Source organism: Plecotus auritus (assembly GCF_963455305.1).
Source record: "Plecotus auritus genome assembly, chromosome: 7".
In the NCBI taxonomy this organism is placed as follows: Eukaryota; Metazoa; Chordata; class Mammalia; order Chiroptera; family Vespertilionidae; genus Plecotus; species Plecotus auritus.
This window is the reverse complement of record NC_137774.1, coordinates 2,404,912-2,418,933: the sequence shown is the minus strand read 5'-3', so window position 1 is coordinate 2,418,933 and position 14,022 is coordinate 2,404,912. Positions and strand designations below refer to the sequence as shown.

Genomic DNA, 14,022 nt, shown 5'->3' with positions numbered 1-14,022 from the left:
CTCCCCCCCGAGCCAGGGTGGGTCTGTAGAGCAGAAGCGATAGAGCGCTGCTCCTGGGAGTAGATTATAGAGGACTTGGGCTTCCATCATGGTGTCCTCGCTCTTGGATCACTCGCTGTGGGGGACGCCGTGTCCTGAGACAGGACACTGGAGACAGGACACTGGAGCCTCCTGCCCACAGCTGTGACAGGGCTTGAGATGCCCCAGCCCCGGCCAGAACCTCAGCCCCCACAGACGCCAGCAGCTTGACCCCAACCTCACGAAGGACCCTGAGCCAGGACCTCCCCCCACCCCCCGCCCCGGTGCTCCCCGATCCTCACTCTCGGAGACCGTGTGTATGGCACGCCCGCTGCTGCTCGCTGCTCAGGTTAGAGATCTCTGGTCCTCAGCAGCACTTCACGGACACACACTTTTGTTTTCCACTCGCAATCGAGTGTGTGTTTTCGTTACTTGGGCTGGGGAGTCCATTGAAAATGACCTAGTAGAGGGTGTGTGCGTGTGTTTTAATATTGGGGTTCTACAAAGGTCTCAGGAAGTGTCTGTTATCAATGTCGAACATCCTGGTATTTCTTCTGAGTGTAGTCCTAAGTCCTCAAAGAAGGGGACAACGCTAAGAAAAAGCGAAAGAGCTCAGGGGTTGAGCAGCGAGCGACCTCTGAACCAGGGGCTCACGGTGTGATTCCCGGTCAGGGCACAGGCCTGGGTCGCTGGCTCCATCCCAGTGCGGGGCGTGCAGGAGGCAGCGGATCCATGATTCTCTCTCAATATTGATGTTTCTCTCTCCCTCTCCCTTCCTCTCTGAAATCAACAAAAATATGTTTTTTAAAAAAAAAAGAAAAGAAAAAGAAAAAGAGGAAGAGGAAGGGAGAGAAAGAGGGAGGGCGGGAGGACTCCTATCCATCCCTCTAACGCTGTCCGCACGCCATCCCCCTGGAGCCCTCCCTGACACCCCTTCCTGTGTGCTATCTAGATGTCATTTCTCCCAGGGCGCGTTGCTTGCTGTTAGCTTTCTTAGGACATGCTTCCCAGCAGCTCTGCTCCGCGGGCCTGGGATCCAGCCGGGAACCAAACAGAAGAATTCTGCGCCAGTGGCGTTTACATCCTAACCAGGGAGATGAGAAACAGTAACTACAATAAAAAGCAGATTATAGCCCTCGCCTGCTGGGCTCCTTGGATACAGTGTCGGCCTGAGGACTGAAGGGTCCTGGGTTCAGTTCTGGTCAAGGGCACATGCTCAGGTTGCAGCTCGATCCCCAGTAGGGGGCGTGCAAGAGGCAGCCAAGCGATGGTTCTCTCTCATCATTGATGTTTCTCTCTCCCTCTCCCTCTCCCTCTCTGAAATCCATAAAAATATATTTTTTGAAAAGCAAACAAATTATGGATCACATAGGGTGATCAATGTTGCAAAAAAACAACAAGCAGACCAGGGTGGTGAAACCGCTTTCCGCTCTCTCAGGGCCCGGCCGGCAGGGGCTCAGCGTGGCGGGGGCCTGGGCATGCTTTGTGTGGCTAGAGGCCTGCAAACACGTGCTGAATTCAGGCAAGAAAGAAGGAGCTGGTCCCACACGGGGGGTTTCATTCAGATGGCAAGCCCCGGAGCCACTGATCACCAGATCTCTGAGCAGACGTGGGCCCCAGAGAAGCCCAGCTGGGACGCAGCCTCTGAAGGATCCCTCTTCCTTCAACCCCCAAGGACCCTCTGCCACCTGAATCACCTATCCCTTCCCTGGCACACCAGAGTGCCAGTTTTGTAGAACTGGATCAAAGCAGCAGCAGTGCCCCAAAGCTGTCGGCCCCGAGGCCGTTTGAAATGGCTAAGCCCCCCCAGATAGGGGACATCCTCATCATGACTTCATCCGTCATCTTATGGTGGGTGCCCAGGAGAAAGAGAGCGTTGCCTGGCCGGTGTGGCTCAGTGGTTGAGCGTTGACCTGTGAACCAGGAGATCACAGTTCAATTTCCAATCAGGGCACAGGCCCCAGTTCCGGGCTGGATCCCCAGTGTGGGGGTGTGCAGGAGGCAGCCGATCAATGATTCTCTCTCATCATTGATGTTTCTATCTCTCTCCCTCTCTGAAATCAATAAAACGAAATAAATAAATAAATAAATAAATAAATAAATAAATAAATAAATAAAAATAAAGCGAGCGCTGTGAAGTGCCTACATGTGCTGAGCAAGACTCACCTCCAAGATATCCAAAAATGTCACTTATGATCCAGGCCCAGAGAAACAAAGGCAGACGAAATAGCCTCCCGTGGTTTGGGTATGTGGCCCTGCATGGTGTGGGGGCTGGCCTGTGTTTCAATGGCAGGCAGAGATACAAGGAGTATGTTTTCCTATTCGGTTTAATACACCTCAGACGATAAATTTAAATGCAACACTGCTGATACAGAATAAAACAATAGTTGGTATTCAAATAGCTATTGAGCTCCCAAAGGCCTAAAAACAGGATTTTAGACTTACAGGGAATCTTAGGACACAACATCATTAAAAAAATAAATAAAAATAAAAAAGGGTGGGGCCCTAACCGGTGTGGCTCAGTGGATAGAGCGACGGCCCACAGACTGAAGGGTCCCAGGTTCAATTCCCATCAAGGGCATGTGCCTTGGTTGCAGACTCAATCCCCAGTAGGGGGCGTGCAGGAGACAGCTGGTGGATGTTTCTAACTCTCTATCCCTCTCCCTTCCTCTCTGTAAAAATCAATAAAATACATATTTTTTAAAAGAATATAATTTTTTTAAGAAAGGGGGTAATGGCCACCATTTTTTGCAAACCTCTTTCCCCACACCCCCACCCCCATCTCACACGAGAGCGTGCGCACACACACACACACACACACACACACCACCCATCCACCCATGCACAGACTCACTGCCTCTGCAACTATCTCCATGCCTCCTCTGGTCTCTGTAACAGAAGTGACCCCCCATCGCCCCTGAGCACAGAGTACTGTCCCCCCCCCCCCTCATCCCCATCTGCCTAAAGGCCTGTTACTCCATATTCAACCCTTTCAAACCAACAAACTCCTTCCTCTTTGCTGTGACTGGCTCTTTCTTCTCAGCATATTAACATGCTCATGTCTCTCCCTCTAAAAAAGCAAAACCAAACAACGAAAAACCACGTTCTTGGCCTCACGTTTCTCTCGGGCTGAGCCCCCTCCTTGCGCGGCGCTGCCCGTTTCCTGTGGCTGCAGCAACCCAGCGCCACCCGGGCGCTGAAACAACGGAAATGCCCGGGCTCACAGTCCCCAGGTCAGAACCTGAGACCCAGGTGTGGGCAGGTCGGTTCCTCCGAGGCCGCCAGGAGCATGGGTCTTTCCCCAGCTGGGATGGAGGGGAGGGAAGGTGTGCTTTATTTGTTTTATTTTCAAATTTCGGCTTGCCCCGGAATCACCTGGCGGGCTCGTTAACAGGCACGTAACTGGGCCCCACCCCCCCGAGTTTCTGCTTCAGCAGATCTGGCCCGCGGGCCCAAGAAGCTGTATTTCTAACAGGCTCCCAGGTGCTGCTGAGCTGCTGGTCCAGGGAACACACTTTGAGGACCGCTGAGCTAATGCAGCCTTTTGTATGCAATGCAATAACCTAGTATTCTGCCATATCCATGCAGACAGGGTGGTGATCACTCTGTCTTTCTGCTTAAACCAGACGTGGGCCTGTGACAAGAGGCAGTGGAAGACGATGCTGGAGAGTGGGCTGCGAATCTGACTAGGGGAGGCCTTACAACGGGGCCTTGGAGGAACAGAGAGCACCAGGCTCCTGGCCCCCCCCCCCCCCCGAGAGGGAAACCAGAGTGAGGGATTTGTTGTGTCTCCCTCATCGCAGACGTTTCCAAGCATGACACTTGCGGTAACAAAATTGCAACGTGCAAGCGGTGTGTCATTCTCTGCTCTCTTCACGACAGGGACACGTAGACAGGAATGGCTTCCTCCAACACCAGCTTTCAAGTAGCGCCGCCGAGCCTCCTCCGCACCGAGGGGAAAGCTGGCCTGCTTCCAGGACCCTGCGTGAACACGGACACAATTCTCGTGACTTGAACCGAAAGTTAAAAGGGGACTTTTAAATTGCACATCGCTCCAGACCCGCGATTAATGACTAGTGTGTGTGGAGGAGGAGGAGCGGCGGAATGGAGGACCACGACCGGGTACCGAGAGCTGGGAAGCAACCGTGCGGTGTGGGAGCCAGAGCGCCGGGGTTCGGCCCGGACGTCCGTTTGCGCGGTGAGGCGGGTGTTCGCGCTCCCGGGAAAGGGATGTCTCCCCGGGGGGCTGTTTCATAGCGAGACTTGTTTGGCTCGCAGCAGGGCGCTCCCCTGGGATGCGCGGCGCGCCAGGGTGAGCTGGAAGGCGCGCGGCCAGCAGGATGCTCCCGGGCCCGGGCGGGCGCGTGTACGTGTGTGCGCACGGTGGGGAGAAGCAGGGCGTGTGCACGGCACGGGCGGGACGCGCGCCAGAGCCGGCGCCGCCGAGTGAAAATAACGCACAAAATCCAGGCCCGGGGAACCCAGCGGATGCACAGGGCCATATCTGCGCCCTGCGGTTCAGCGCGCTAACACATAGACGCTGCACCAAATGACTGGCAAGGAAGCTGCGCGGCTGTCCGCGGACCCCGGCGGGCGCTGGCCCCCGGAACCTCCACGCGCCCGGGCAAGCAGAGCGCGCGCCCACTCGCTCGCACCCTGGCGCGCTCCCCGAGCGATCTGGGGAACCACAGCGCGGGCGGGAATTAAGGGGGAAGGAGAGGGCGTGGCCTGGCTCAGGCCAACCAATGGGCCGGGAGGGGCGCGGGGGGGCGGAGCTGAGGCAGAGCGCCTATTGGCCAGTGGCCTCCGGTATGCAGATGCGGTGGAGTCACGTGCCAGGGGCCGGGACGACTTCCTGTTGGAGGCCAACGTGGGGCGGGGAAGGGGGCGCGAGCGCCCCGTCTGGCTGGAGCGGGGGGAGGGGGGTTCTTGTCAGTTAGAGCAACAAGATGGCCGCGGTGGCAGCTCCGCACCTCAGCGCGACGGCCCGGGGAGCCGCAGCCGCCGCCGCCGGCCCCGCCGCTCCGCAGCCCTGAGCACTGCCTCGGCCGCCCCCGCCGCCCCTGACAGGGCCGTCCGCGCCCCCGCAGCGCTCCTGCCGCCGCCGCCGCGGGCCCGCCCGAGCCGGAGGCGGTCGGAGCGCAGCCGGCCGAGCGCCGAGCGCCTAGCCCCGCCGCCGCCGGGGATCCCAGACCGTGCCGGAGCCGCCGTCCCGCCCGCGGGCGCGAGGAGGAGGGCGCGTCGCGGCGTCGCCGGGGCCGGACCTGGACCTGCCGGGACGCGCCGCCGCCCACCCGCCCGCGCCACCGCCGCCGCCCGCGCCGGGACCTGAGCCTGCGGCGCCGGCGCTGAACGGGCCCCCGCCGCCCGAGCGCCCCGCAGGCCTCAGGGCGGCCGCCCGGGTTGTTGTCGTCGTCGCCGCCTCCAGGCCCGCGCCGCCGGAGCCCCGCCGAGGAGCCGCCGCCGCCGCCGGGGACGGAGCCCAGGTGAGCGCGGGCCGAGCTCCGAGGCGCCGCCGCTGGCCGAGCTGGCAGCGTCGCCTTTGTTCGGCCGGGCCCGGAGCGCGAGGGGTCGCGGGTCCCGGCGGGAAGGGGTGCGCGGCGCGGGGCGACGGGAGTCGCTGCCCGCCGCGCGTGGTCGGGTGTGCGCGCGCGCGGCGAGAGCGGTTCGCCTTTCCCGGTGCGCGGGGGAGCCGGCGGGGTCGCCGCGGGTGGTGCGGTGACACATCAGTTGCGGCGTTTTTGAACGGATGCGGTTGGTGGCAGCGGGCTCTCCCGGAGCGGTAGCCCAGGGATCTTGCATTTCTGATGGCATGCAGAAACCCGAGTGTGTTCGGGGTAGGGCCTCCCGTGCGGGGGTTCGGGGGGAGAGCACCCCGGGCGTGCTCCGGGGGAGGTGGCGGGGCCGCGGCCTGGAGCCGGCCTGCAGTCAGGTGGGCTGGAGCGGCGCAGGCTGCGGGGCGAGGCGCGGGAGGAAGGGGAGCCGCGCCACCTCCCAGCTGCCCTGCGATCGGATCGCGTAACCCGAGCGCCGGGGCGCCACCTCTGCCCCTTCACCTTGCGGATGAGATTTAATGGATGGAGTCGGAGCTCCTAAAACGTGCAGATGCGAATGTAGGGGCTCCCTGCGCGGTAGCCCGACGGAGGAACCGTTCGCTTGCAGGCTCCGCGGAGCTGGGGGGGATCTCGCCGAGGATGCAGGATCGCCGCCTGGATGTGGCGGGCGGGGGAGGAGCGGCGCAGGTCCTGCAGCACCGATTGCGGTTTCGGGCGCTCGGCGGCCTCAGGGGCTCTGCACCAGCGGAGCCCCGTGCCTGGAACCTCTGCCTCCCTCTGTCAGATCGCACCTCCATTTGGTGTGCTCGGTTATTTCTAGGCATGAACTGCCGATTCTGAACTCAAAATGGTGCTCTGTGGATGTCCATCCCGAGCGTCTTAAGGAGTTGCAAGTTGGAGGCGCCTGGGTGGTTACATCCATTGTGTTGCCGAGGTTGGGTTTTCTTCTGTATCCGGCGTTCAGGTCGTCATGCGACGGCCGGTGTAGGGGTCAGTTTAGGATGACCACTGTCAAGAGGCTGCTAGGTCTCTGAACGTAATTGACCCTGCACAAGGCTTATTTTATGCAACTGACTTCCTACATTCAGAATTGAGTAGCTGTGGGGATGAGCGGAGACACTAGGAATGTGGCTCGAATGATCTCAGAGGACAGTAGTGGCCGGTTTGAAATATGGAGGGGATGCTGACAACTGGATGCATAGATTCCAGACTTCCTTCGGTTCTCTGTGAAAGAATAAAGGGTCAAACCTAGCCCCAGGCCGGATGAACTTGGTTGGCAGAGGGCACCTTGAAGAAATGCACATCATTTCCGAACCACGGAGGCAGTGAGGTCTTAGAACACCTCTCAGCCTGGCACCTCTAGGATGCTTTGTTGGGGAAAAGGATGCAAAATGAGGTTTTAAAAAGGACCAACCCGGTTATGTTATCCAAATTTATTTCATTGTTGCTGTTTACAGAAGACAATAGCCTGAATAATGGTTACTTTGCCTGCCTATACTGAAAGTTTGTTTTTTTTTCTACAGAATGTTCTTAATATTTGTATTTCCATAAGAATAGAGGGTCTTGGAATCTGTTGTGTGTTTTTTATTTTTCACAGGTTGGGTCATGAGAAATGGATAGCCTAGAAAATGGTAATAGTAAAATTATTAGTTAAATCATACTGATGGTGACACAATAATTTCTTTGACTTAGCACTTCCTTAGCCAGCAGAGTATCTACAGTCCCAGATGTAAGTATATGAGGCCTTTATTTATGAGGATCTCGTTTTAGAGGCCTGATTCTAAGTCTTCCATGCTTCTTGTCCAAGTCAAAGACCTTCCTGACCAGAACCTCCTGTTTATTATTAAGGTCTGAAATTAAATAGGGGTGACACCAGGCTGTCTTAAGCTCAATCCTATCTCATTTGGGTTCTGGCATTTAAATATTTTAGTCGTAACCTGGGGTATATGTAAATGTTGCTTTTAGATTTCACTCCTTACCGTGTTTATTATTGTTCTTTTTCAAGTGGCCTGTTTGAACCACTTTCACAAAGATTATTTTATGACAGGTTTATATTTATACTGAGTTGGCTCAGGAATTTCGGAACAAATAGTTGCATTATAGTGCTGCTTGTGAGGGAAAGTGGGCAAAGTGTTCCATTGGACACTCGGTGATTAAGAAATGTCATGGAGGAACATAGGAAACTTTAAATTACAGTATTTCTCACCGCCACCACCTTTCGGTGACGCAGCCAGCTCCACTGAGATAGATTTGTGCTTTTTCCAAGTGCTCCCTCTGGCTGGCTTCCAAAGCCAAGCTGGAGGAGGGGGGGAGGGCTGGAGGGGCAGCTTCTCCTCAGGAGGACACCTTTCAGTTGGAAGGAAACAGGAAGCTAAATTCCAGCGGTACGGGCTGAGAATGGGGAGCTGGCATTCCTCCCCCTCCCCTCCCCCCCAGTGAGGGCGGTGAGGCCCTGGATGTAAACTTACTCCTGCTGGACTCCAGAAAGGGATGCTAATTTTAAATTAAAAAAAAAAAAAGAAGATGACTAGTGGAAATTAGTGTATATGTCCATTATTTGATTTAAGAATATAGACTGTCTTTGGCATCATATACCTTCCCAGACAACTTAGCATTTTAAGGCTAAAGAGCCATTTTTGAGACGACCTTTTGAGCCTTCCCCAGTAGGAATGACCGCCATGAGAGTGCATGCTGACGTCTTAGGTGACTGCTCACCGCTCAGTCAGGGCGCACTGTGCACAGGTGATATCCAAGAAGATTCTAAAGAAGGAAAATAGCCTGGCTGTGGAGTCCGAGGCCGCTGCACGCATATCAGCATGGCATATGAAATAATTAAGATTTGGAGATGGAGCAGGTAACGATTACTTAGCCCCAGAGTAACTGAAGCCTGTGGGAAAGCATGAGAAATGGAGAAGCAAGAGGCAGTAAGAGGAGCCTTGGGCCCGGAGGAGGCGAGGATGCGGGCAGGAGGGGGTCCTGAGCAGACACGCACAGACCTTCTTCATGGCGGTGAGGGGCCAGGTCACTTGTATTTTGGTTTGTTGTCTGTCATTGACATTGTCTCGGCTTCTCATCTCATGATTTTGAGACAGTCAAATGGGTTTTTACCTTTTATCCTGGCTTCATTTCAGAGGGCCGCCTCAAGTTATAGAAATCTTGTGAGAGTACTGGTGCTGTGTTCTAGTTTCATGATGACTGATTTCACAGTAAAGGATTTTAGTTGCTTAATTAAGACACTTAATACCTTATTTTTGGTTGACGATGTCATAGATTGAAGTAGGGAGAGCAGACCATCAAATGAGAGCTAGCCTTTTTTTTAAAGGTAGATTTCATATTTTCTTTAAGCCAGTCTAATTATGATTATCTAAAATTTTACCCATTAAATAATTGTTCAGTCATGAAGAGAGAATTCTTTACTTTGCAAAATAATATACAATGAGCTTTCTTTAAATAGACTTTAATACAATAAAGATGTTCTCAATTATAAACATTCACCTTATGTACAGCTTTTCAGGAATACAATTACTTATAGATATAAAGGTTACTTGTCAGAAATAACGCTATAACCTTGTATAGAGATTGTATGCCTGACATTGAAACCAAGAAATATGTAGTCCTCGCCCCGTGAACTTGTTTGAACAAATTAATTAATATAATCCTGTAAGTTTTCCGTTGTGTAAATCATGCATTTGAACTGTAACTTATTTATTTTTTAAATTCTCCAACTGGGATGTGACAAGCTTTTGCAGGTTAGAAACATGGTGAACAATTCATAGCCTTCGTGCCATTTTTGGAGTGTTACTGAACGTTCTTTTCCTGGCCACAGATGCTTTCAGGGAAGGACGGAGCTCTTGCAGGGCTGGAGAGCTGTGCTCAGAATGCTTTCTCCCTGCAGCACCAGACACGGCTGTGTGAGAGCCTCGCCAGCTGGGCACACAGCCCCGGAGCATCACTGCTGTGGCCCAGACAGCGCTCGCACCCCGGGGCCCCGTGGCTGCGAGCCCCCGCAGGAGGGACGGCCTTGGGGAGGCAGTGGCACCGCCGCTTTGAACTCTGAATATTCTGTGCTGGCTCTCCGAGTTCCAGCTGTGCACAGGGACGCTGGCTTCTGAGATTCAGTAAGGGTTACGGATGGGCAAGAATGCAGCTTCTGAAGTGCTTCTTCTCAGCGATGGGTTAATCCTTGTGTGCTCTAGGAAGCAGGGCGTGGTGAGTTGTCCTTCACAGGCCTGCCTCCACATTGGCCTGTTTGCTGAGACACGTCTGTGGGAGAGGGACAGGCCCGGGGCGCCGGGGCCACGGCACAGGGCCCCCAGAGTCACCTGGCATCTCTCTCCCAGGTGGATGGATCTGGCGTGGACGGTTCCCACCTTACTTCCTCATAAACCTTTTCTGACACCAAAAAACTTTAATATTTTTATACAGAATAAGAAAATGAAAGAGTGTGCAAATATGTCAGCTCATCAGCACCGTACAGCATTTTCTGTGACCAATAAATGTTTCTATAAATTGAGATGATCCCGGTGAGCCTCTAGAAGACTAACACCGAACAGTAATCTATTTGTTGTTGTTAATCCTCATCTGAGGATGTTTTTCCCATTGACTTTTTGGAGAGTGGAAGGGGAGAGAGATGTGAGACGCACCGATTGGCTGCAGATGCACCCTACCTGGGGCCGAGGATTGGACCTGCAACTCAGGTACATGACCAGGAATCGAACCCATGACCCTTCGGTGAGCGGGCCAGCGCTCTAACCACTGAGCTCACCACTCAGGGCTGAACCGCTCTTTTTTTGTTTAGAGACTCTGTTTTCCTTCTTTAGAACATTTTAGAAATTAATGCTGTGTTCTATCTTCCTAATGTCCTTCCTCTGAAGGCCTGAGCTGCAGGCCCGCAATACCACAGCATCAAGTTGGAGTCCTCCCGGCAGCTGACCCCTAAGGCTGAGTCCCTTCGCACGGGCAGCCAGGCTCGGGCCAGACGCAGCTGCGTGCCAAGGTGATGACTGGGGTGTGCGCCTCGCCGGGTTCATCTTGTGTGCACAGCCTCGCTTGTTAGAATAAGGTCTCACCGCCGGAATCAGTTGCTTGGGTTGAGCCTGGCAGAGGTATTGTTTACATTGTATTCCCAAAGACAATTTCTTTTTGATTACCCCTTTTTACTAAGCGGGGGAATGGCAGCGTAGGCCCAGCTCGGCACTTCTCCCCATTCGTGCTGTGGGGGTGCTAGCAGAGCTGCTGGGGGGCCGAGGACACGGGATTGCTGCTCTGACTGCGTTGCGTTTTCCTACACCGGATGGAATGGGACGTACTGACCGGAGGGGAACGTGTGGGAAGGGCACTTAATAGGCTTTGTTCTTCGGGCGGCTGGTGTTGTAAAGGAGGCTTTCCTGGGTGGGGAGATGAGGTGAGGGAGAAAGGTGAGGGCTGTGGGCGCAAGTACATCTGAGTCATTGGGGACACCTGAGGAGCCGTGTGCGGTGGGAGTAGTTAGAAAGCACCTTCGCAGATGACCCAGATGTTCACTTAAAATAATCTGCCACTGGGCACAGCTAATATTTGAGCATTTACTCTGTGGTGGTGTGCCAACGGCAAGAGTGTCTCTGATCCTCACAGTACTCCCGGCAAATGGTTGGTTTTATTTATTTCATTTTCTGCGTGAGGAGCGGGAGGACAGACAAGGAAAGTTAGTCTACAAGATCCTACGGCTTGTAGGAGGCGAGGCCAGAATGTAAACGCAGTCCCCTTCAGAGCCCTTCCCTGTGGATAAGTACCAGGGGCACCGGTGAATAATGCGGAATTTTTCAATAGGTGGAGTTACACATACGTTGATATACATGCGATTTGATACGTATGCTATTTTGTTGTATTGACAGCAAGCTTCAAAACCTCCTGTGTCAAATTTGCTGAAGGTGTTAACATCACAGATATTTTTGCGCTTAAAAATGTCGAATTTCATGCCTAAAAAAGAGCATTTGTGGGAAGTTTTAATTAATCTATTTTGAAGAAAAGTGCTGCTGAATACTTTGGGAAGCTTATGGTGAACATGCTCCATCTCAAGATACTTGTGAACGCTGGTTTAAACACTTTAAAAGTGATGATTTCAATGTGAAAGACAAAGAACGTCCAGGTCAACCGAAAAAGTTTGAAGACCAACAATGACAAGCATTATTGGGTGAAGATGCGTGTCAAACTCAAAAACAACTTGCAGAAAGATTCAACATTGCTCAGCAAGCAAACAATTTCTGATCGTTTACAAGCAATGGGAAAGATTTCAAAGGAAGGAAAATGGGTGCCACATCAACTGAACGGAAGACAAATGGAAAACCGAAAAGTCATCAGTAAAATGTCGCTTCAACGGCACGAAAGAAAGTCTTTTTTGCATCGAATTGTGGCTGGTGATGAAAAGTGGATTTATTTTGAGACTCCCAAACGCACAGAATCATGGGTTGTTCCAGGTCAACCATCAACATCGACTGCAAGGCCAAATCGCTTCGGAAAGAAGACAATGTTCTGCGTTTGGTGGGATCAGGAAGGTGTGGTGTATTATGAGCTTCTAAAAGCAGGTGAAACGGTTAATACTGATCGCTACTGACAACAAATAATCAATTTGAGCCACGCTTTGATCGTGAAACGACGAGAATGTGCCAGAAGACACGGCAAAGTAATTTTGCTTCGTGATGACGCACCATCACACACTTCAAAACCAGTTAAAGACACGTTAAGAGATCTTGCCTGGGAAGTATGAACCCACCCGCCATATTCACCATCCCTTGCTCCTTCAGATGGCCACTTGCTCCAATCGATGGCACACGCACTTTCTGAGCAGCACTTCAACACGGACGAAGAAGTGGAAAATGGGGTCTCTGAATGGTTTGCCTCAAAACAAGAAAAGTTCTATTGGGACGGTACCCACAAATTACCTGGAAGATGGGGAAATGTGTAGCTAGCGGTGGACATTACTTTGAATAAAGCACTTTAGAAGTTTCTCTTGAAATTACCGTGTTTTCTTTGATTACAAAATCCGCATTATTACCCGGTACACCTGGTAGCCTGGAGGGTTTGAATGGCTTTTAAATGAGCCTCTCCACCCCGACTTGTGTGCGGTGACATCAGCTGAGTGCCTGCTGGACACTGAGCAGTGTCGTCTGCGGCTCAGCAGCACCTGTAAGGGAGGCAGTTACTGTGGTTGGAGGGGAAGCCGAGGCTGATGGGCTGAGTAATTTGCCTGAAGTCAGAGCCTTGGTAAGTGTGTGTGGCTCCTCTGCTGCGGGGCGTCCGGCTCTCTCACCCCCCCCCCCCCCCCCCCCCCCCGCCTCTGAAGCCCAGCCTCACCGCTTCACCCTTCCTTTCCTGCGCAGAAGCCACGGGGAGGCGCACAGCTCCGCCCCCTGGGGCGTCCTGCGGAGGCAGACAGGCAGCAGCAGGTGAACAAAGCACAGCAGCAAGATGAGCGGCAGGTGGATGCGGGAAGCTTCCGGAGTGAACAGAAGCCCGTGGTGGGACAGTTAGGGAGCCGTGTTCCATGAATGGACCAGCCATGTCTGGGGAACATTTTGGAAAGTGACTGGCTTCCTGAAAAAATGACAGGTCTGTAAGGGGAGGTTCGTGTTGGCAGTGAGGTTTGAAGGGGCTTCATGGGACTTGATGGGCATGATGTGAACTCAGTGGTAGGTGAGGAACTTCCTCTGAGCCAAGGAGTAGGCGACGGAGGTGAAATGGGAAGCATGGAAGCCATGGCTGTTGCAGCTGCCTCTAAGGTGATGCAGGTGTGGACATGCGCAGGAAGAGTCAGCAGACCCGGCCGGATGCGTGCTTGGCGAGGGCTGTGGGCGGGCTGCGTGCTAAGAGGTCAGGCACACAGGACTGCTCCTGGAGTGTGCCAGGAGGCCTTCAGCGGTCAAGGAGCCCATCTTAAAATGCGTGCGTCTCTACGTGCAGTGAGTCCTTTATTTACGTCATATTTGGTGGGAGCCACACGGAGCTTCTAGGCTCATTCCCTCCTCCCTCTCAGTACTCCCATTATTATTTGCATGCTTACATTTTAAACTGCATAATGCTTTATTTAATGAGCGATCCACTCTGACATTACCATATAGGAAAATACTTAAGAAAATAAAGCCCCCGTGCTGGAGGTAAGTGCAGACCATGTGCGCGTCAGGCATGTGTCTATCTGGAATGTTTTTACGAGCATGTCCCAGGGCCACATCTTCCCAGACCTTCCGTTACTGCTGTGTGGACACCACACACTGCTCCCCCCAGTGTCTCACAGCGAGGCCTCTCTCAGGCTGCGGAGGAGGAACACAGAAGAGAGCTTTTCAGAGGAATTTATTGTGAGAGGGTCTGGGGTAGGGATCTGACTCAGCATTAATCCAAGAATGTAATGAGCCATGTAGGGCTCTGCTGTTAATTACGGTGAATATTCTCAGTGAAATGGAATTTTCTGAGTACC

At 53.4% G+C, this 14,022-nt stretch overlaps 1 protein-coding gene across 6 annotated transcripts in view; it reads left to right on the top strand.

Moving 5' to 3' along the window:
- The first annotated feature begins 3,830 nt into the window (after positions 1-3,830).
- Positions 3,831-14,022, top strand: part of TNRC6C (trinucleotide repeat containing adaptor 6C) — an 84,052-nt gene continuing 73,860 nt past the window's right edge. Inside the window, exon 1 of one of the 6 annotated variants that reach the window (XM_080677663.1) lies at positions 3,831-4,216. In XM_080677663.1, the coding sequence (XP_080533789.1) occupies positions 4,088-4,216 (129 nt within the window). In that variant the 5' untranslated portion in view covers positions 3,831-4,087. Of the gene's footprint in view, positions 4,217-5,202; positions 5,505-5,765; positions 5,856-14,022 lie in introns of those variants that run through there. The other 5 variants (XM_080677667.1, XM_080677668.1, XM_080677665.1 and 2 more) reach the window with 5 other exon arrangements.